The sequence below is a fragment of the Crocuta crocuta genome, unplaced genomic scaffold (genome assembly GCF_008692635.1).
Source record: "Crocuta crocuta isolate KB4526 unplaced genomic scaffold, BGI_CrCroc_1.0 scaffold128, whole genome shotgun sequence".
NCBI lineage: Eukaryota > Metazoa > Chordata > Mammalia > Carnivora > Hyaenidae > Crocuta > Crocuta crocuta.
The window spans coordinates 4,294,649-4,317,765 of record NW_027532232.1 but is presented as its reverse complement, the minus strand read 5'-3'; the positions used below and the strand labels follow the sequence as shown (position 1 = coordinate 4,317,765).

The following is a 23,117-nucleotide window of genomic DNA, read 5'->3' as shown; positions in this document are numbered from 1 at the left end:
CAAATCTGCTTCACTTGTGTGGGCCTCTCGTAATGTTGCTACGACACAAGAATGAGGCAAAAATGAATCGTGGGGCCTGCTGGAGTCGGCTGTTCTGCTGTGCACAGGGAGTCACCATAGCAACGTGCTAGGTGGTCCCTGCCCTTCCCGGCCCTCTGTGAGGACAGCCAGGGTCAGATCAGAGAGCCGGGGCTCTAAGGACGGGGCCAGGTGTGCAGAGCAGAGACAATCCAAGCCTTCTTGGCTTTCAAATCTGTTGCGAGGGACAAGGGGAAAGGAAGACAGCAAGAGAAGCAGAGGGAAACTGGACGGAAAGAGAAGCCCACGTGAGGGGGAAAGAAGGGCCTGACACGTTGTCCCGAAGCTGGGTGTCCGAGCCCTTTTGGAGTTTTCCATAGTGGAGCTCCAGAGAGTTCAACAGTCCAGGTTAGGAAAGAATGAAAGCTTTGGGGAAGGCAGCCCTCTGGCCCTGTCAGGCACCGGAGCCATTAGGAAGTAGCAGGTGTGAGGAGGGACGGTCTGCAGGGGTGAGGCTGAAAGGGGGTAACATCCCTCATTTCTTCACCACGGGCCCCCACGGCTTCACAAAGTACAAGCCACCACATCTGTTCTGTCAGTGACTTGGGAAGGCTGTGTGGGCTCTAGAGGCTTCTCAGGTGTATTCACACCGAGACATTGCATCTGGAATCTGCCATCTGGGAGGTGAGGTCAGGAGTGGGTCTTGGGCTTGGAGCTTAGATTTGTGAACTTTGGGTCACATTTCTCTGTAGAGGATGCCACACACACTCCAGTAATGAAAATGAGAGCACTGAACATTCAGATTACAAAGTTAAAGAGCAGTAGATATATACTCAAGAAATCAAGATAAAAGCATCTGGTAAAAGAAAAGAGAATAATGGTAGAACTAATAAATAAATCCAGAGCTCATTCTTTGGGGGGAAAAAGTGAGATACTCTAATGAAGAAGGAAAGGGGGAAAACCTAAACTTAGTATAAAGTATTTGAATAAGAAAATTTCTAGAGAATGAAATTAATTATAAAAACTTACTTTGGTCCACTCTATGGAAATGAATTTGAAAACCTGGATTATAAGCACACATTTCTGGAAAAATACAATGTAACAGAAATTACTGTAGATGGGGGAGAAAATCTAATTAAACCAATTATCATAAAGAAAATTGAGGGTTGTCAAAGAGGTATGCCCACACAAAAACAAACAAAAACAAGCTAGTAGGCTCCATTGGTTTTACAGGTTAAGTCTATTGAAATTTTAAAAAAATGTTTATTCAGTTTTGAGAGAGAGACAGCACATTAGCAGGGAGGGGCAGAGAGAGAGGGAGACACAGAATCTGTAGTAGGCTCCAGGCTCTGAGCTGTCAGCACAGAGCCCGATGTGGGGCTCAAACTCATGAGATGTGAGATCATGACCTGAGCTAAAGGCAGACGTCTAACAGACTAAACCACCTAGGCGTCCCGGGGGTAAGTCTATTAAACTTACAAGGTACAGGTGATGCTCCAAGGCTACTTATATCCTTGCCACTGACAGTGAGGTTCATGGACCCAAAGTATCAGCATCATGTGGGGGCTTGTTAGAAATGCAGGCTCTCAAATGCCTTCTCTGACCAACTGAATCTTATTCAATTTCCCCAGGTGATTCTAAGCTCAGTTCAAGTTTGGATGACACTGTTTGTTATTCCACTAGCTGGAGGGTAATGGACAAATCCAGCATCACGTGACTTGGGATCCTAAGACTGAAATCATGGTGTCGGCAAGGCTGAGTTCTTGTCCGGAAGCTCTAAAGAAACATTTGTTTCCCAGCTCATTCTTGTTGTTGGCAGAACTCAGCCTTGGTGGTGGCAGGAGTGAGGTCCAGGTTTTCTTTCTGGTCAGTCTGAGACTGCTCTCCTTGAGGCCTCCCACATTTCTTCCTGGGTGGCTCCTTTTCATGAAGCTGGGGTAAGTTTAAAACCCATATCTGCCTCCCCCGCCCCCAGCAAAAAAGTAAAAGGATTCTATAAACATATTTCACCCAAGAATTATTAAGGTAAAAACAAACAAAAACCAAGCTACTAAACAAAGTTTTAGTAAAATTACTTTAGTTATACCTTGAGTCAATGTCTTTCCATGACTAAATGTGGTTAATGCTAGGAATGAAAGCTTGGTTCACTATTTGGAGATCTATTACTATAATTCACCCCATTACTTTATCACAGAAGAGAAAGAACATGATCATGTCCATAGATGTTGAAATGGCATTAGATACTATTTAATACTTAACTCTGATAAGACTTATCCAAGCAAGAATCCTTAAAATATGTATACGTGTAAGAGATGTTATATATCAGGTAGATTTCTAAGACAGCCCTGGGTGCACACGTACCTTGTCTCATTTATATTTAATCAAATATTCATCTGGTGCCGCCAAGAAGAATTTTGCCAGCGTAATTTGGTGCTAAATTAGCTAACCTTAAGAGGAAGCTTTTTTGTTTGTTTTTGTCTTTAATTGCTTTTGGGTTTTGTGCCTTGACAGAAAAAGAGAAACAACTTAGAAATTTATCAGGAAATGTTTTAAAGTTATATCTACATGGGGGTGCTTGGGTGGCTCAGTTGGTTAATCATCCGATTTCGGCTTGGGTATGATCTCACGGTCCGTGAGTTTGAGCCCCACACCAGGCTCTGTGCTGACAGCTCAGAGCCTGGAGCCTGCTTCTGATTCTGTGTCTCCCTCTGTCTCTGCCTCTCCCCCATTCACGCTCTGTCTCTCTCTCCCTCTCTCAAAAATAGATAAACTTAAAAAAATAAAAAAAATAAAGTTATATCTATATGAATGTTGTATAATGGAAAGACAATAAATGTAAAGACATTTGCTTGCTGGACAGGGAAACATTGTTTGTATAGATGTCCATTTTCCTGCAATTAATTTACACATAAAATTCAATCTCAATTCTAGAGAATCCCAATGAAATGACAGGAATTCTTTTTTATTTATTTATTTATTTATTTCTAGGAGAGAGAGAGAGCATGAGCTGGGGAAGGTCAGAGAGAGAGGGAGTCACAGACTGAAACAGGCTCCAGGCTCCGAGCTGGCAGTCAGCACAGAGCCCGATGCGGGGCTCGAACCCACGAACCGCGAAATCATGACCTAAGCGAAAGTCGGATGCTTAACCGACTAAGCCACCCAGGCGCCCCGAAATGACAGGAATTCTAACATCACATGGGAAGAGTCAGTGTGCAAGGTTTGGAAAATTTTGAAAAAAGAATAAAAGGGAAAGCAACCTTATGAAATATTAAATGCTGTTACAAAAGCTCAGTCACTGTCATAGCTTGTTGCTGTCTCATGAGCAGTCAGGTCAACATAATAGATCAGGAAGTCCAGATACCTGGGTGGCTCAGTTAGTTAGGTGTCTGACTCTGATCTCTGTCATGATCTCAGTTTGTGAGTTTGAGCCTCGTGTCGGGCTCTGTGGTGATAGTGTGGAGACTGCTTGGGATTCTCTCTCCCCTTCTCTCCCTGCCCCTCCCCCGCTTGTGTGCTCTCTTTCTCTCTCTCTCAAAATAAATACACTTAAAAAATATAAAGGGCAATTGTGAATATGATAAAGGTAGAGGAGAGAACAAAAGCTCACCAACAGTACCGGAACAATTGGTTGGCCAACTGGGAAAAAATAAAGTGGGATTCCTACCTTCCTCCTTCCATCCAAATAAATTCTAAGTGGATTAAATACGTGAATCTTACAAATACAACAAAGTCATTAGAAAAACATGTGAAATAATTAAAATAGTTTCTGAATGCAGAAGGCATGACACAAAACTCAAACATCACAAAACACTATATTTCATCCTGTAAAATTTAAAAATGATTACATGGAAAAAAACCTCATACATTCAAACACTAGAGATCAAACTAGGAAATCGTTCAAACATGTCACAAAATACTAATTTACTCAACATATAAAGGTTTCTTGTAAGTCAAGTAGGAAATGACCAGCAAGCAAAGAGGCAAGACTATAAATATATAAATAACTCTTTGGTCAAAGAATGGAAACGGTCCAGAGAAAAATAACTACGAGTGACTTGTTAACAGACGCAAAGAGACTTAATCTTCCTCGCGATTAATGAAACCCAAATTAAAACAATTAGATTTCTTTTTCTTTTTTTTCAAGTAAGATATGGCAAAATTCAAAAGAGCATTCAACGTACTAGGCTGGTGAGTGTGTGGGGAAAGAAACACTCATACCTGGCTGGATAGGAGGCACTCTATCTGTGGAGGGTGATATACAACAGCTATCAAAATTAAAAATGCATCCCCCCGACCCAACGAAATCATGTGTACAAAGCTATTCATTACAGAAACAAAAGTTGGGAATGATGTCAATGACTGTGTGACTGCAAATTGGGAACTCTGGTGTCGTACGTGACTTAGGCTCACATAAATATGTTGGGTACTTCCACAGCAAAGGACGATTTGGGCCATTTGCAGGAAGAGCACACATTTAAAAAGGGAGTGATAATTATTCCTTGCACTTGAATAAATGTGTAGTGTTTCGGTCACCGAAGGAAACAAAACCCACAAAATGTAATAAAAAGATTGGGTATCACAGATTAAATGCATTAATCATGCAATCTTAGCATAAGGATGAAGACAGGGATCTGCTCCGAAATAATTAAGATGTAATTATAAGAGCTGGAACAATTATTTTAAGTGCTTGCAGGTGGTAAAGAAAACCAACTATCAGCTTGTAATTATGGAGGAAACTGAATAGATCAATGCGGCTTTAAAATGTTCATTACATCCATACTCCTTTGCGCATGAAGATATAGAAATATTTTAATCTTCAGATGGTGGAACGGAAATTTGGAATACAGACAAGAAATCGAGTTATTAAAAATCATGGCAGTAGAGGTAGGGGCGCCTTTAGAAATCAACTTGTACTTTCCAGTGCTAAAATACCTTTGAGCATTGCAACAACCTCAGACCTCGTGGCAAGTGCCCGGCGAACTGTATTCTGGGATCTGGAAGGTGTGGGGCTGCTGTACGGAGCCATCCCAAGGCCCATATTCCATCCAGTTCCTGTTTATTTGGGAGAAGAACCACATTCCTCAGAGGACTGGTTTTTCAGTTGTTCTGCGAACTTGAGTGAATCCACTGGACAAGCGTGGGTTTGGATCCCCTGGATTCCTGATCTATGACCTTGGGTCTGGGTGGGAGGAGCACTGGGCTGTGTTAATGGTTTTCCACTCTGCTTGACGCTTTAGGACTCTCTGTGTCCTGCCTGCTTCCCTCCCAGAGGCTGTGAGGATTCTGCTAAGAAGCCTCTCAGGATTCCATGTGGGTTAGCTTTAGGGTGGGAGCCCAATGGCTCCAGAGCAGGGCAGGTACTAGGAGTTCTGATACCAGCACCTTCTTGAGGCTGATTCCCTGGGGTCTCCCTGGGGTGCAATGCACCTGTCCCATATCGTGCAACGTGTGCTGAAAATAGACTCTGGATGTACTAGGGTTCCTGGAAGATAGGAACTACTTATAATCTTTATTTTACTTTTTTGCAAGGGGGAGGAGGAGGAGCAAAGAGAGAGAGGGACAGAGGATTTGAAGCTGGCTCTGTGCTGACAACGGGGCTCAAACTCATGAACCACAAGATCATGACCTGAGCTGAAGTTGGACACTTAACCAACCGAGCCACCCAGGTGCCCCCTATTTTTAAAAAAGAGTCCACGATGTATTCTGTATCAAATGTCATGAATGGGATAAGACGCCCCGACACTTAATATGCATGCCTCATAAAACAGCTCGACGTGCAGTTTGGAGTTGTTGCTTAGTGTGGAAGTTTATGGCATCAGACTCCTGGATTTATTTTTTCTGGTGTTTGTTTTGCTTTTGTGTTTTGCAGAATGTACACTGCCATCTGCAGTTGTCTTTCTGCTGGCAAATCCATGCCATTTTAAGGAAATAAGATTCTCTGAATTCGACAAAGAGAAAAAACAGAGCCCATAATTCCGAGAGGTGAATCACAGCAATTTTCTGGCGCTCTGTGACCTTTAAATAAACTGGAGCTCAGAGCCAGGGTTTGTTTTTTCTACCTTGCAACTACTGTCCTAAAAATATTCTAACAACCATAATGATGTGCTTTAGAAACAGACTGTACCTGTTTTCGAAGGGGTGAAAACTGGGCAGAAAAAAGATCGAGGGGATGCTTCTACTACAGAATTGGTTTAAACAAAATCAACATCATTTTGTTTATTATTTTCCCCTCTAAAAACTACACTCTTCCAGCCCCATACTATGACCTTATGTTTGTGATGCTTCTGTTATAATTGTCCAGTGTTTTCCAAACTCCGATCACATGGGAACCAGCTTCACCTTTTTTTATCTTTTGCCAAATCCATGAAAAACCTATTATTTGCTTTTCACTAAACTGAACCAATTTCTTTTTGTTTTGTAATGTTTATTAATATTTTTTTCCTTCTTGAGAGAGAGAGGGAGACACGGGATCTTAAGGGGACCCTGTGCTGACAGCAGAGAGCCTGACACGGGGCTTGAATTCACGAACCATGAGATCATGACCTGAGCCAAAGCTGGACACTTAACTGACTGAGCCACAGAGATGCCCTTAAATGGACCCAATTTCTTATTTAAATAAATGCACTGATTATACTTTATATCCCTACCAAGTAATTCCACTGCCTGTCAAGCCTGTTCTTTTTAATTAGCAAGGGTGGGAAAAGTGTCAAAGGCATGCTAGAGCTGAACGGAGACTTCTCTTTGACAAGATTAGAAGGCCTGAAAGGGATGAACAGGAAATAACACTATATTGTGTAATGCCGTGTCTCTTTTCTTCCCATAATGATCTGCTAACCTCCTATCCAGGCCCCCATGTTGCACTGCCCCAGGAGCCATAGACTGCAATGCAAATGACATCCCTTAGAGTTTTGCAGTGCACAGCCTGACCAACCATAAACATCCCTCATGTTGGAAAACAGTGACAGAGCCCACAAGGCTTTACAGAGGAAATGAATAGCTTAGTAGTGTCATGGAGGAGAAAAAGGATCTTATCGCATTAAGCCAGAATCCCTTGGAACACATTTGCTGTGTTTGTCTCTTGGTATCATCTAAGATCTAAGAAATGTAAGAGAGCAGAAAGAAAACAAGATCTCAGAGTGGAGGTTTTGAATTCTGATTTCCAGGTCTCTGCAAAGCAAATGTCCTGGGGTGAGTCTGTAGTGAGTAGACCTACTTCATTGCTAAGGTCCGTTTAATCCTAAGGCCATAGGACTCCCTATTTTCCGTAAATGCACCTACTTTATTTTAAAGCAGCATTTCCCGCCCTCCATATCTTTCCAAATTAAGTTCGCCGGCTCATTCAAAACACTGAAAAAAAATTTTGACATTTTCCTCAAACTGAGGTCCCTTCCTGGGGGCAGCCGTTTCTATCATGATTGATGCATTTACATGAGAGCCACGGAGTGTGGCCCCACACGGTGGACTTCTAGTTTATTCGGTTTCAGTCTGTTTTTCCAGTTATAAGTAGGCAGATGGGATTTCTCTGCCTTGGTGAGCTTCCTAACAAAACAGTCAGAGGAACCCATCCTTTCGTAAGCTTATTGCTAAGGACTTTTAATTTTTTATTTCAGCATGTAAAGGCTTCATTGTTTTCATATCTATGTTTTTCTGCATTATTTGGGTATTTAATTTTCTTGCCTTTTGGTAACCTTACTTCCAAGGGCTTATCAAGGGGGCTTAAGTTAGTAAGCTTCTCATTTGATGAGTGGTTCTCAACTTGGACTACACACCTGAATCGTCTAGAGAGGCGCGGCATCTATGAACCCATCTCCAGAGCGTGTGTCTTAATCGGTCAGGTGTGCAGCGTGGATCTCGGGACAAAGGTGCATCTGAGAGCGAGAACCGCTGCATTCGTTTAGTGCTTCCAACTTCAATGTGCATATGAGTCCCCTGGGAATCTTGCTAAAATCTAGATGCTGATTTGGTGTAGCTGAGGTGGGGGCCTGGGATTCTCCATTTCTTTCTTTTCTTTTTAAAAAATGTTTAATGTTTTTATTTTTGAGAGAGAGAGAGAGCAGGGGAGGGGCAGAGAAAGACGGAGACGCAGAATCCGAAGACAGGCTCTGGGCTCTAGCTGTCAGCACAGAGCCCGACGCGGGGCTCAAACCCATGAACCGCGAGATCATGACCTGAGCCAAAGTCGGACGCTTAACCGGCTGAGCCACGCAGGGGCCCCAGATTCTGCATTGCTAACGAGCTTCCGGGGAATAGGCTGCTGGTGGAGGACCACATTTTCTAAGGCTCCAGATGAATTGATCTACTTCTAAATGTGCTTTTTTCTCAAACCAGGGCTAATTAGCTCTGTCACTCTCATTCTTATCCTGTTCAGTACCTACGCAGTCTCGGGCAGCACATAGCTTACAGGCAGTGACGGTAGTTCTGTGTATATACTGCTGTTTCTGAATTTCTCGTAGCAAAGATCTTATTCCCTTTCCATAGGAAAGATTATGTGAAAAAAAAGCAAAGGCCCCTCAAAAAGTAGGGTGCAGATTGCTGATACAGGGCCTCACTTAGCACCCCAGAGTTGGTATAAAGAGGCTTTGAAACTGAGGACATTTGGGATTCATCAGATATAGAAAGAAATCTTGGGGCAGCTGGGTGGCTCAGTTGGTTAAGCAGCTGACTTCAGCTCAGGTCATGATCTCATGGTTCGTGGGTTCAAGCCTGCATTGGGCTCTGTGCTGACAGCTCTGAGTCTGCTTCGGTTTGCTGTATCCCTCTCTCTCTGCCCCTTCCCTGCTTATACTCTGTCTCTCAAAATAAAATAAAAAGCATTAAAAAAAAAAAAGAAAGAAATCTTTTTGGAACTTCCTTTATCCGACTAGAAGTAGAAACTTCTGGGAAATGAGACTGCCATTCTCTCTTCTGGGTGGCTTTTACTTCCACAAAGGAGACCAAGAGTAAACTTACTACAGGTACCTTCTTCAAGGGACTTTTATGGCCTTGAAGAAGACAGAAAGACCATTCATGGTTGTATGGCAAGCATTATCACACTTTATCTCCTGGGTTGTTTTTTTTTTCTTTTAGAAACTCACTTGCTTTTCCCATAGAGGCCTTTTCTCTACTATGTAAGGTATTTAAGCATCTAACTTGAGCTGTTTATTGAGTTTTCTCTTGTAAGCGCCTGAACGCAGATGAATACATTTCTCTCCTGTTAATCTGCTTTTTATCAGTTTAATTTGCAGGCACCCCTGAACAGAATGTAAGAGAATAGAGGAAAAGGTCTTCCTCTCTGACACCAGGCCACTGTAGGCTGCTATTAAGTAACCTTCCCTTACCTGGGTCTTTCTCTGTTCCCTGTTCAGCCCTCCACCCCCATTCTTTCTCATTTACCTCAAGGGAAAAAAAGAAATCAAATCATGTTATCTAAATGAGTCTTCTGACTCATAATTCCTAAGCTGTTTTCTGTCCCTTTAATAAAGCTCATGAGACAGACACACATATTCCTTTAAAAGCATTCCCCCAATTACGGAGATGGCAGACGAGATCCACGGAGCGGCCGGTCCACACCAGTGGAGAACGCTACCCCAGTGCAAGTGGAAATTCTCTGCAAATGGACCTTCTATGACATCGTATAGCCATAATATCTGGGTTGTAGTAATAATGTTCCCTACACACGTTTTCATGATATCAATCAAAAGAATGAAACTGTCCCACATCAAGCATGATTTTTAAACAACTAATCAACTCAAACTGGCCACTAGAACTGTATCTCTCGGACTGTAAAGTTAAGTCCTTCGCTAATTAAAGCACAGTGAATGTGAGCTCCTATCGGCCCAAAGTAGCATCTAAAGGCTTTTGAAACTGGTTTCTTGGCAGCCGACTCAGACCACACACGCTCACGGCTCATGCACCTGCAACAGCCTAAGAGCCTGAGCATTTCAAAGATCATGTGTAGCCTTCGTCTGCTCTGGTGTCTGGAGGAATTTATCTGAGAAATCTCTGTTCTTCTGTAGTCCTGACATAGGTCTTCCCTCAGCTCGTATTTTCACTCCTGCTTTTCTTCTTTCGGCATTAGGAATGCTTTCTTTTGTTCAAGTCAGCCCAAGAGGAGAAACCAGCCTGCCGTGGAATCCTGACAACATTCATAAAAGAGAATTCTTCCTAAGTACCCTTGGCACACAGCACCCCTCATCATGTCAGAGGAATCCATGTGTGAGGGACAAAGAGGATTGCTTAGTCTATAAATTGGCTATTCTGACAATGGGGTAATTTTGGTCTTTTTCAAAGTTTGTAAAGCTTAGCGGCACAAATCCCGGCAAGGATTCACGGTGATAAGAAGTGCGCCGAAGCTGGTGAACAGGGGGGTACCGGCTGGACGACGTGTAAAGTAATCAAATGCATGGTGTTTACACGGTAAACAGTCATGAATTAGAAGTTAGGGTTGGGGAGAATTTGGGAGCCTTTACTGGACGTTCAAGCATTGTGGCAAATCGTGTCTAACATAATAACCATTATTATTGTTGCTAAACTTTTTAAAAGCTTGTTACATGTCTATGACCATCCTAAGTGCTGTCAGTACATCATCCCATGTAGAATTCTGTGAACTGGGTCTTATTTTGTCTCCATTAAAAAATGTTTATTTATTTTTGAGAGAGAGAGAGAGAGAGAGAGAGAGAGAGAGAAAGAGAACGTGAGTAGGGGAGGGGCAGAGAGAGAGGGAGAGACTTTCAAGCAGGCTCCTTGCTGTCAGCTTGGAGCCTGCGATGGGGCTCGAGCCCATGAACCCAAATCAAGAGTCAGACACTTAACTGACTGAGCCACCCAGGTGCCCCTTATTATCCCCATTTTATTCATGAGGAAACTGAGGAACGAAGTCAGGAAATCTGCTAACGAGAGGCAGGGATGGTGCTGGAACCCCGGCCTCTTCCTGTTTTTAGCTTTAGCAACATTACACGTTGTTTTGGAGACGTGCGGGCTCTTAGACTTGGAGGTCATGAGGAGATCACACCCCACTCTTCACCTTATGGGTGATAACGTAGAGGCTTGGAGACGTTACCCAACTGACCCAAGGTCGGGCTGAGTAGAGCAAAGAGTAAGACCGATGGCTTTCCACCACTCGGTGTCACGGGGGCACTGAATTTCCTCCATTAATTTTGCAGCCAGGAGTTGCCTTTTATTGTACGCCGGTGCTTTCAAATTACATGTCTTATCACCTCCAGAAGTGGGACTAAATCCACGGAGTTTTGCAAAAGTAAATGCACCTCTTGAAATCTGGAAGGCTACGGCTACGGGATTATTCACATAAATACATGGTTGGGAGATGAATTTCTGTGTTGCTTTAGGTAAATCTTTTCCCCTGGCCTTGGACTGTGGGGCTGCAGCGAGTCATAAATGGGTAAGAGAGGAAGTGATGCATCAGGTCATCCAACAGTCACACTGCAGACATCAGCTTAGGCATCTCCTAATTTCACTTAAATGAATCAATAGTTCCCATGTGCCTCAGCTTCGCCTTACTTCCTTCTGGCTCTGAGCGAGGCTGACGGTTGTAACTTTTGAGCATGTAGTATGTACTAAGCACTCCTGGGCTCACCCGTTCCTTCACACTCTTAATCCTCCAACAACCTCACCAATGAGGTTCTGTTACTAACCCCATTTTACAGATGAAGAAACCGAGGTTTAAGGAAATAAAGCCACCTGGCCAAGACTGCCTTACCTGAATCCAAGTGATCTAAGTGCCAGGGGTCGGTGGCGGACGACATGGGTGAGAGGGTCAGCGGGGAGGCCCCGCAGTTGGACTCCACCAGCTCTCCCTGAATGTGGACGTGAGCAGAGGCGTTGGTCTGCCTCAAGGCTGCCTTGAGAGGCGCAATCTGGTTGAACTGGACTCTGGACAGGCAGCCGGTGAATCCCGGGGTGTTGTATTTGTGAATCTCTTGGTCAATCTTCCCTGTTTCTAAAAGATAAAGAAAGAGAAAATAAAAATCTTCTCCCACTCACTGTAAAATACCCTCATCTTTGATGCCTGCGTCAAACCTTACTCTAAGGTTTCAGTGTGAGATGTAATATTCTTTCAGATAAAATATTAACGACTCGATAAGGCTTAGGGCTGGAGACTTCGCTGTAAAAGGACCTCTGTGTTGCTGGAGAGCATGTCAGGTGAGGGGAACACGACTCTATTTGTTAAAATAAAATGCACACATAATTACCTTCCCGATACCTGAGGTATTGTTAAAACTAACAACACTCACTTGGTTCTGATTGATTTTTCTCCTCTTTCCCCTCTTACATATATTGAACAAGGCCCCCTGCTCAGCCCTCCTGGTAAATTATGGTTCTGTTTTGTGCCTCCTTTTTATTTTCTTCTTCTTCAGAATTCTTTATTTAAAAAAAAAAAAGAGAGTTCCCATAGCCTATATAACAGACCCTTTTCTTTCTTTAGCAACAAATCCCCTCAGAATTTTGAGGTTTATGGAATCCCAGCTAGTATCTGATGGACATTTTGGGAATCAGGAAACTTTCCTGACTCAAGTCACAAATACACACACACACACACACACGTACGAATCGCTACCTTCCCCAAGTCTGTGCACTGAATGTTTTCCTAAACTAAAGCAGAGGGGAATCTGAGTAGGGGCGTTTCCAATGTATTGTTTCAGTTAATATAACCACACATTGTCTTACCAGTTAGATCGGTAAAAGCAAGTGTCTCTTCCACCCTCTGCCCTGAGTTTTACAGTCTATGAGGCAGAGATGAATGTTGAAAGAGTCTTAGACCTTCCGTCCAGATTGCTGCTTCTCATGGGCGTGGTTCCTGGACCCGCAGCAACCAGCGTCACCTGGGACCTTGTTAGAAATGCCGGGGGTGGAGCGGTCTGTGTTTTCACAAGTCCTCCAGGTGACTGCAGCCCGCTGAGGCTCGAGAACCACGGGGCAGGCACTGATGGCCGCAGCGGGGCCAGCCCAGGGGGTGGGCAAATGCCCCTCAGAGAAGAACAGAGCAACTTGTGTTCTGGACAGGAGATTATGCCGACACGACTACTGTCTTTTAAAACCAAGACCAAGGATGTGAGACGCTTGCCCTTCCACCTGAACTGTGAAAAACACTGACTTCGGGAAACAGAAGGCTACCTACTTCTTTAAAAAGTTGAATTCGGAGCAGGTGATGTCTCTTCCTGGGGAATGAACCCAGGTGAAGCAGTCTTGCAGAAAAATTTACTTCCCATTAATGAAAGAATAAATCCATAGAGAAGGATTTTAGGCGTTGGAGGCAGAAGGGGATGAATTGATTATTCATATTAAAGACTCAGTTCAATGGCTGACCTGTACTCGTCCAATGTGAATTTCTATGAACAGAAGAGATGAACAATGGAGAATGGTAATTCCAACAGGGGCTTACTTAGACAAGTACATAAAGAGACTTTAATTAACCATTCTCCATATTTTCCTCCTACAGTCAATGTCAGTCTGTGATTTGGAGTGAGAGCATGATTCACTTAGCAGAGGAGGCAGAACGCACCCGGGACTGTGAACAAATTCCCACAGTCACGATGTCTCCTACGGGTTCCCTGGATGACGAGGAAGAGGCTCTGGTCCCACTGATCCCTCGCTGGCTGTTCTCTTCTTCCTCCTCTGCTTTCTTGTCAATAATTACAGGGTTACTGGATGAGTGAAGTCATTGATTCATTGGAGGAATGAATACGAACTCATTGCGTCATTGAATGAATTCAGTGATTCTTGTGTTCTTTGTCTCCTGGTCTAATATCAGAATTCCTTGTTCGGGCTTCACCAACTTGCCTTCCATGCAAAGAGCTCATATATTTGCCTTTCTTGGAAACATCCTCAGACCAAGCAGACTCGGGGTAACTCTTTGTTCCCAGATTGGAAGGGAGACCTCAGCTCCTGGCTTTCCCAAATTCCTATCTGGCGAACATCTGCGGTCGAGGCACCAGAACAATGGCGGCTGGGTGGTAGAAACCAAGTTCTATCAGCCCCGTCTACTGCATAAATGGAGAGTTCCTGTTAGCCTGTCCGGCCTTGGAGCAGGGCTCCAGAAGGAAGAACTTGGGGGCTGGTAGCTACTACCGTCTGGTGAGACCTCAATTCAGTTCAATTTAATTCGTTGCATGTACTCACTGCCTGGCCGCAGTAGCCGGAAGGCAGAGATAAATACGCAAGTTGACCCTAAGTAGCTCACAACCTAGCTGGGGAAACAAGCGTGCAAACCACAAAGCAGTACAACTGAACAAATCTGTATAATAACAAGAGTTAACATCTACTGAACCTTTAGAACTAGATGCTTTATACACATGCTCGCTATTTTATACAAATTAGACATTTAACACCTAGAACAACCCTATGGAAAGGGAGCACTACTATCCCTATGGAATGTAGGAGAACAGTGAGGCTTATGCCTAGAGCCCTTGGCCAGGCAGGAAGGAGCCTCTGGAACACTGAGATTTTCTGAGCTGAGAAACAAGCCATGTATTTGGCCAAACGATTGAAGTCTATGGTAAACCTGGGAAGGGAGTCTGCATGGGGCTCTGGAGAACACTCTGTCGTTGGATACTTATATCGTTTTCAAGTTTTTTTAAAACATTTTTTTAACGTTTATTTATTTTTGAGAGACAGAGAGCGTCAGAGCATGAGTGGGGGAGGGGCAGAGAGAGAGGGAGACACAGAATGTGAAGCAGCTCCAGGCTCCGAGCTGTCAGCACAGAGCCCAGTGTGGGGCTTGAACCCACGAACTGTGAGATCATGACCTGAGCCGAAGTCGGACGCTTAACTGACTGAGCCACCCAGGCGCTCCCAGTTGTTTTCAAGTTTTTGCTCTCATAAACAATGCTGCAACAAACATGGGAGTGCAGCGCTCTCTTTGCAATCCTGATTTCAATTCTTTTGGGTATATACACATGGGAAGTGAGACCACTGGACCACATGGTAGTTCTCTTAATTTTTTTAAGGAACCGCCATGCTATTTTCCATGGTGGCCACACTGTTCTACATTCCTGCCAATTTCTCCAAACCTTACCTCTTGCAGGTTTTGAGAATAAAAGAAAAGGGAACTCCAGGTTGAGTTTGTTAGGAGGTTAGTTATGCTCTGGTACTGGTGGGAGCATGATGTGCTCAGAGCTCAGGGCCAGACTGGGAGGAGCGTTGAATGCCACGTGAAGATGTTTGTATTTAAGATGGAGACTTAAAGTGGTTGAAGTTGCCGAGGACTGTGATGGGAACAGCGTCAGAAAGGTATTTCTAGTTCTAGGCAGCACAGCGCCTGCTCGGAGAAAGTGGTCACGTGAGCCTCCCAGGGCCGCAAACTCTTAAGACAAGTGTCCTTCTCTTTGTTGTCGGGCTGAGACAGGGTTGGGCCGTGGACGTGGGTAAGAGCCTTGGCTAAGCTGTGAGATCGTCTGTATCGGTGAATCAGTCTTGGTTTTGTTGCCTCTGCTGGGGGACTGGGTAATGAAGTTCTCACTCCAGCTTCACTTCAGAGTCCCTCACATGCTTTCCGAACTTGATGTAGGGTGAGCTTCCCTACCACACACAGAAAATGAGCACTTTCAAAGCCGTATCTGTCTGAAGGCTCCCAGTTTAACATGGGGTCCCCATTTCTTTTTAAGTTTTTAAAAAATTTTTTTATTCTGAGAGAGTGAGAGTGAGCCTGAGTGGGGTAGGGGTGGAGAGAGAGGGAGGGAGAGAATCCCAAGCAGGCTCTCCACTGTCAGCACAGAGCCCGATACAGGGCTTGAACTCATGAACCAGAGATCATGACCTGAGTCAAAGCTGGACGTTTAACCAACTGAGCCACCCAGGGCCCCGGGGTTCCCATTTCTTAAAGAGGTGTCCTCTCCTGAATGTCTCACACTGAGATGACAGACACAAGGCAGATGGCCAGAGGGGGGCCCAGGGAGGGGGTGCAGGTGGTGGATCAGGGACCCCCGGATGGTGGGAAGGAGCTGTGAGCACAGGTAGACAGGTCAGTGGGGTGGGCAGAGTGTAGGGGCTGGGCCGCAAGCACAAGGCCTGTGGGGAGACTGGTGCTTTCTCCTCTTCTGGGGGCTCCTGCACTCTGCTAGCTCACTCCTGTGGCTTTTCCCCTTTCTGGGTTTGTTCCCTATTGGGGAAGATCCCCGGGGTTTCAAATGTTTTCCTTTCCCAAAAGGCGCCTGGGTCACAGAAGCAAGAGTTCTGATGCCCAGGAGAGCAGCACCATTTCCAAATCGGATGGCGTTCCAAATCTAGCTGAGGTTGGCTGAGACCCATCCCGCTGGTAGGCCGAGCCGGCAAGATGCTCTTACGTCTTCAGGCCCACGTGGTTCTGACTCCGGGCCGCGGGATCATTATAACATGAAGAGTTTGTACCATAAGCCCGGAATGGCACACATGTGAGGTACTGTGTTTAGTATGTCACCAAGTCTCCCAACAACTCTGGGAGCGAGATTATCCCCACTTCAGAGACAGGAGACTAAGGCATAGGGAAGTTAGGGCTTTGCTAACGAATGAACATGTATGTTTCATATACAAAACAGAGAAGTCAAATATTTTATTCTCAATTTCTCTCTCTCAAAAATAAAATGAGACTATACTATGCTGTTTTTATATTTACTTGGATTTTGACATTTCTAGTCAGGGACTCTGTAGAAAGAGTGAGTGAGTCTAAAAATATGTTTTTNCGTGAGCAGGGGAGCATCAGAGAGAAAGGGAGACACAGAATCCAAAGCAGGCTCCAGGCTCTGGGCTGTAAGCAACAGAGCCTGGCATGGGGCTCAAACTCACAAGCTGCGAGATCATGACCTGAGCCAAAGTTGGATGCCCAACCAACTGGGCCACCTAGGTGCCCCAGCCAGTAATAAAGCTTTAAAAAAATTTTTTTTTTAAATGTTTTATTTCTTTCTGAGAGAGAGAGAGACAGAGAGAGAGCGTGAGCAGGGGAGCATCAGAGAGAAAGGGAGACACAGAATCCAAAGCAGGCTCCAGGCTCTGGGCTGTAAGCAACAGAGCCTGGCATGGGGCTCAAACTCACAAGCTGCGAGATCATGACCTGAGCCAAAGTTGGATGCCCAACCAACTGGGCCACCTAGGTGCCCCAGCCAGTAATAAAGCTTTTAAAAAATTTTTTTTTAAAATGTTTTATTTCTTTCTGAGAGAGAGAGACAGAGAGAGAGCGTGAGCAGGGGAGCATCAGAGAGAAAGGGAGACACAGAATCCAAAGCAGGCTCCAGGCTAGCTGTCAGCACAGAGCCCAACACGGGGCTTCAACCCACGAACTGTGAGATCATGACCTGAGCCGAAGTTGGATGCTTAACTGACTGAGCCACCCAGGCACACTGCCAGTAATAAGTTTTTAAAAATGCAATGAACTGACATCAAAGCATCAATTAATGCATGGGTAAGTTCTGTAAACACTTGTCTGGAATAAAAATCCATCTTAAGAACTCTAACACATGATAGTAAAGCTATTATTGCTTTAGTGTGTTTGAGCTCATTACAGGTGAATTACGTTAATCTGTGAAATTGATGGATCGAGTCTCACACTGAATCACCTACTACAGCTTGATTCACGGTAAGAAACTACTATCTACATGGAATCTTCTCCACCAAGGCGTCATGGGGGGAAGGGGCTGGATCCTGCTCTAAAGAATGCAAATCTTTTTAAAAAATGTTTTATTTATTTCTGAGAGAGAGAGAGAGAGAGAGACAGCATGAGCAGGGGAGGGTCAGTGAGAGAGAGACACACAGAATCCAAAGACAGGCTCTAGGCTCTGAGCTGTCAGCACAGAGTCCGATGTGGGGCTCAAACCCACGAACCGTGAGATCATGACCTGAGCCGAAGTCAGACGCTTAACTGACTGAGCCACCCAGGCGCCCCAAGAATGCAAATCTTAAAAAATAATAAAGAATGCAAATCTTAGAAATTCAGTACAGTCACTTTGGAAGTTATGTTCTCAAGCTGTAATTAGTACTTTAATATCATACATTCCTAATGATGTGAGTTATCGAAAATCGCCCACTAAAAACACGACACAATTCCAGGTAAAACCTTACAATGAACTGAGCACGAGGCAGCGGACACATGCAATGCATTACATGCCTTCTGGCTCCCTGTCATTAGCTGAGACAGGGCAACAGTGGCCCCACTGCCGGCAGAAGCATGCGGGGATCTCGTGGCCACCCACGGACCCCGCCTCCGTGGCTGGACATCTAGATGCCAGCTCCTCGAAAGAGAGTTCTCATCTTCCTTAGAGATGAAACTCATCCGTCTATTCTTGTATATCCCCTGGGGCCCTGTTCATCAGCTGAGTTTGGTTTTGTTTTACACTTTTTAGAATTTCCTATCAATATTCTTTTCTGGCGGGGTGATGTGATATGATGAAATATCCCGGTAAAACTCAATTTTTTATGTTTTATGAGAGAGAGCCAAAAGATGTTAGAATGTCAGTGAGGCCTGATTTAAAACTTTTTTTTTTTTAACGTTCGTTTATTTTTGAGAGAGAGAGAGACAGAGCGCGAGTGGGGGAGGTGCAGAGAGAGAGGGAGACACAGAATCCGAAGCAGGCTCCAGGCTCTGAGCTGTCAACACAGAGCCTGATATGGGGCTCAAACTCACAAACCTTGAGATCATGACCTGAGCTGAAGACAGATGCTTAACTGACTGAGCCACCCAGGCACCTCATATATATTTACATATATAAAGTTCTTTATATATGAACAGACTTTATATATTTATATGTATTTGTTTCCAGAAGTACTATTACTGGGAAATCTATCTCACTGAAAATGCACTCATCTTTGAAAATATGGTTATTTGGCTCTTTCACTGATGCTCATCTATGAATGCTGAGTATCTGTTACTCTATAAACCCTCCTGCAGCCTCAAGCGTGGAGTAGTGGTTATGTGGAATAAGTAGGGAGTGGGTTTGAAATCACCGCCTGAGTTAACTTTTAAGTAATTCTTGAAATATCAGCCTGACGAGAAAAGGTGAATAGTCACCTAATATTTCACACTCGGAAATATGAGCTGGGTGCCGCTGGGCTGGCAGCCACCCTAAGTGGCGACACTCAGGATTAGGGCTGAGCATCTGGGGCTCAACTAACAGAAAAGCTGGATGTAGTTGATCAGATTGGATATAATTTTCCCATCCGGTCATAGCTGTGTGGACAGGAGCCTGAATGGATCAGTGGGATCAATAAATGGGAAATAACCATAACTGTAAGAAACATCAAAAAAGACGGGAAAAAAAGCAACACAAAAAAGCCATGGGTGTTAATCTAAGAAAGCAAAACAGAACCACATAAACCTCATTCCTCAATTCTAGCGTGACCGGATGACAAACCTTAGGCAGGGCGTCGAAATGTCACAATCTAGGTTCAATGTCAGCTCTCTGCTCTTACAGGCTAAATTTTTTAATCCATGCCATCTTCCTGACCAGCTGCCTTTCCAAAGGTGCACAGACAGCTAGAATTAAATCCATACACATGACTGATGGATAGAATTCAATACTGTGACATTTTATTAATCCCTGAAAGAAAGACACTAATGAAATTTCACTGTATTTATTATATGCTTTTCTCTCTTTTGGAGGAAGGGCAGGACTAAAATATGCAGGTGTAATTTAAATAGCTCTTGACCTGTGACAAATGCTAACTTGGTTACAAAGAGGCCATCTGCTGGGAGAAGCAGAATTTCTTCCTCCTGCATTGCAAATCATTTTCTAAGGATTAATAAAACAAAACTGGATTCTTTTCAGAAATAATAATAAAAAGANCGAAAGTCGGATGCTTAACCGACTAAGCCACCCAGGCGCCCCTAAAAAGAAATATCTTAATGTGAAGATGCGAGCCCACTACATTATTTTGCAAGAAGATGAAATATTACGTTTTTGTTTGTATAAACTTATTATAGTCCCTGAACTTTTGTAGGACATACGCCTAGGTTGAAATTGTCATTCCCTAGCCTAAGTTATTTAAAAAAAATTTTTTTAACATTTATTTATTTTTGGGAGACAGAGACAGAGCATAAGCAGGACACGGGCAGAGAGTGAGGGAGACACAGAATCCAAAGCAGGCTCCAGGCTCTGAGCAGTCAGCACAGAGCCCAACGCGGGGCTCGAATCCGCAAACCGTGAGATCATGACCTGAGTCGAAGTCCAACACTTAACCCCCTTAACCGACTGAGCCACCCAGCCACCCTTCCCTATTCCTAAATTCGTATCTGAGAACTACAAGCTTATGATGGCTGGTTAATATAATTCAGTTGTGATTATAAAACAAAAGGAAGATAGGATCCCTGCGCTGTTTCCAAAACACCAGACATTTGGCATCCTACAGAACACACACATCTAAAAGATAAATTTTCCATTTTCTCCTGAATGTTTCGAGTTGTCAGACATGAGACGGAAAGCCTGGTGCCCCTTTCCTGCAGCCTGGGGGTGTCCTGCCACACGGCATGATTTTTCAGGGCTGAGAATAACAGGCTTTGGTGAAAGTAACAAGACCTTTCAGTAAAATGGATGTACCTGTCAGTCAAACCAGCGAGCTGGGCTCTGGGTCTTACTTCACTACAGGTCTGATTTACCTCTCGAAATTGTAGTAAATATAAGCTGTGTGCCCTAGCTATTTGCTGCTGGAGAACAGAACACGAGTTGGAAACCAACAGACCTTCTTACTCTTTGGGTTTTATCCCACTTTTCCTTTTGCATTTTAAGTAGTGAGTAGCGGAAATAGAATTGTACGCACAAAATTGCCAAACTGAAATGTAGCACTGAAAAATAATTTCTTCTGTGTGTGCTCTGCTTCTGCTAAAAGTTTTGTTTTGTTTAGGCTTTGGAAACACCTATTACACTGTAACCAGCATCATAAGCAGAGTGAATTTTAGCATCTACATTTTCCTGAATTCCTCTCCAAAGCACTGAAGAGTATTCCAGCCAAGAGCGGCCCAGGGTCTTTGGAAGCTAACTCCCTGGGGAGCTGGGGAGTTTGGGGCAATGGAAAAAGGAGGAGGGAAGGGAGTAATTCATCTATCTCACAAGCAGCCTAAGTGGAGGCTAGGAGAAGTATATTAACCAATTTTTGCATTTCCAGATTCTGTCAAAGAGAATGATTCCGTAAAATAAATAGTGGTTTCCTTCCTTTGTTCTCACCGGTATTGTAATTCCTACCCAGGGGGCATCTAAAGCCTTCTTACCCAGGAGAGGAAAAAAAAAATCCTTTGAGGGCTAAGATGGCATGAAAGCCTGACCATTAAAGCATTAGGAAATGGACCTTGAGGTAGGGGTTGAAGGCAATGGTTTTCCTGGGGCAATCAAACCTGTCACGCACACACAAAAAGAGGAGGGGAGAGCTGTTGCTAGAAAATGTACTGGGGGGGGAGGGGGCGTTCCCTCCACTGGATCTCAAGGTTACATAATTAACATAAGAAAGAATTCAAATCTTGGGACCCTGACCTAGGAAAAGACTTTAGGGGACAATTCTAATGGATGTGTGTGGGTTAAACCAGAAGCTGGGGTGGATCTTCACAGGAGCCTGAATGTTGTACCTGGGCTGACCTTGGACGCCACAAAGGAATGGAGTCCAGACGCATCTGGAGGCCTATGGACACCTGGTGAGGTTCTCCCCCAACACCTTCTTCTCCATTGTTCCTTTGAAACCAGTGTGTTGATTTTCAGACTGGAGTAATAGCCTACTGGGTTGGGGGAGCTCTGACAGAGGCCACCTACCTGTCAGCAAAGCATTTTATTGCCTCTCATGACATTTTTTGTGATCAAGACAGGTATGTCTGGGCTCATGAAAGTAAGAGTGTTTAATTTTATTTATTATTTTCTAAATGTTTATTTATTTACTTTGAGAGAGTGAACGGAGAAGGGGCAGAGAGAGGGAGAGAGAGAATCCCAAGCAGGCTCCGCACCACCAGCAAGGAGCCCGACATGGGGCTCAAACTCACGAACCATGAGATCATGACCTGAGATGAAATCAAGAGTTGGACACTCAACCAGCTGCCTTGAAAGTAAGAGTATTTTAAAGACAGATTTATAACAAGATGAACTGTGGGTGGAAATACGATCAATGGGTAGAAACTGGCATCAGGGGAGAATTTTCATGGTATGATTCCAAGCTGACATTTTATTATTTTATTAATTTAGATAAGGACATCAATGGCACATTGACCCATGGGTCATGAGTATTTAGGAAAGGGTAGTTTTGAGATCACAGGGTCATGAGCCAAAGGGACTCTAAGAGGCTGATATGATAGTCTGGAACTAACTAGAAAACTACAGCAGACACAAATACCTAATTTCTTTAACTGGAAATACCATCCTCCCCCATCACCTTCACGATCACACTGTACAGGATACACCCAATGGCAGCACACACCTTCCTTCCTTCCCTGTCCCACCCCACTAGGGTATTTTTTTTTTTTTAATGTTTATTTATTTTTGAGAAAGAGAAAGAGAGAGACAGTGTGAGCAGGGGAGGGGCAGAGAGAGAGGGAGACACAGAATCTGAAGTAGCTCCAGGCTCTGACGCAGGGCTTGAACTCACAACCACAAGATCATGAACTGCGCAGAAGACAATTAACTGACTGAGCCACTTAGGCGCCCCCAGGGGACTAGAGTATTTTAATTACAAGTGACTTAGGAGTTAAGAGTGAGATGTGGTTGAAACAAGGAAAAGATGGAGTCTAGACATTAACCCAGAAGATGGTTTCTGAGACTATCTCTTCCAGTGTTCAGGTTAAGCCCAGACAGGTGTTCAGTTCAGGACGCAGAGGGTGTGTACAGCAGGGTGTGGTCCCCCATCTTGAAACCATGTTCTTACCCCAACTTCTCACACCGGCACTGGCCGCCATAACTGAAGACCTTCCCTCTTGTGAATTGTTAATTACTCCCCACGGCACCAGGTATAGAAGGTAAGGAAAAGTAAAACGAATCCGTCTCTAATTTACCTAAATCAAATGACTTCTATGATTCAGGTGGGGTTTAGGGGGTCTGCTGATTTTCCTTTTCCTTTTAACGAAGGACCAGGGGCGCCTCCCACGAAATTTGTTCGGGGAGGGGGGCTTCATTTTCAGCTCTGTGTTAGCAGACTGTTTATTTTCCCAGCTGGGCATATCTGCAAGTTCT

General features: G+C 44.2%; 1 protein-coding gene across 1 annotated transcript in view; it reads right to left on the bottom strand.

The window, feature by feature from the left end:
- CNTNAP2 (contactin associated protein 2) overlaps window positions 1–23,117 on the bottom strand; it is a 1,422,049-nt gene that overhangs the window by 17,846 nt on the left and 1,381,086 nt on the right. The window contains exon 24 of the mRNA XM_077778041.1: window positions 11,714–11,953. Within this exon, the coding sequence (XP_077634167.1) occupies window positions 11,714–11,953 (240 nt within the window). The remainder of the gene's footprint in view (window positions 1–11,713; window positions 11,954–23,117) is intronic.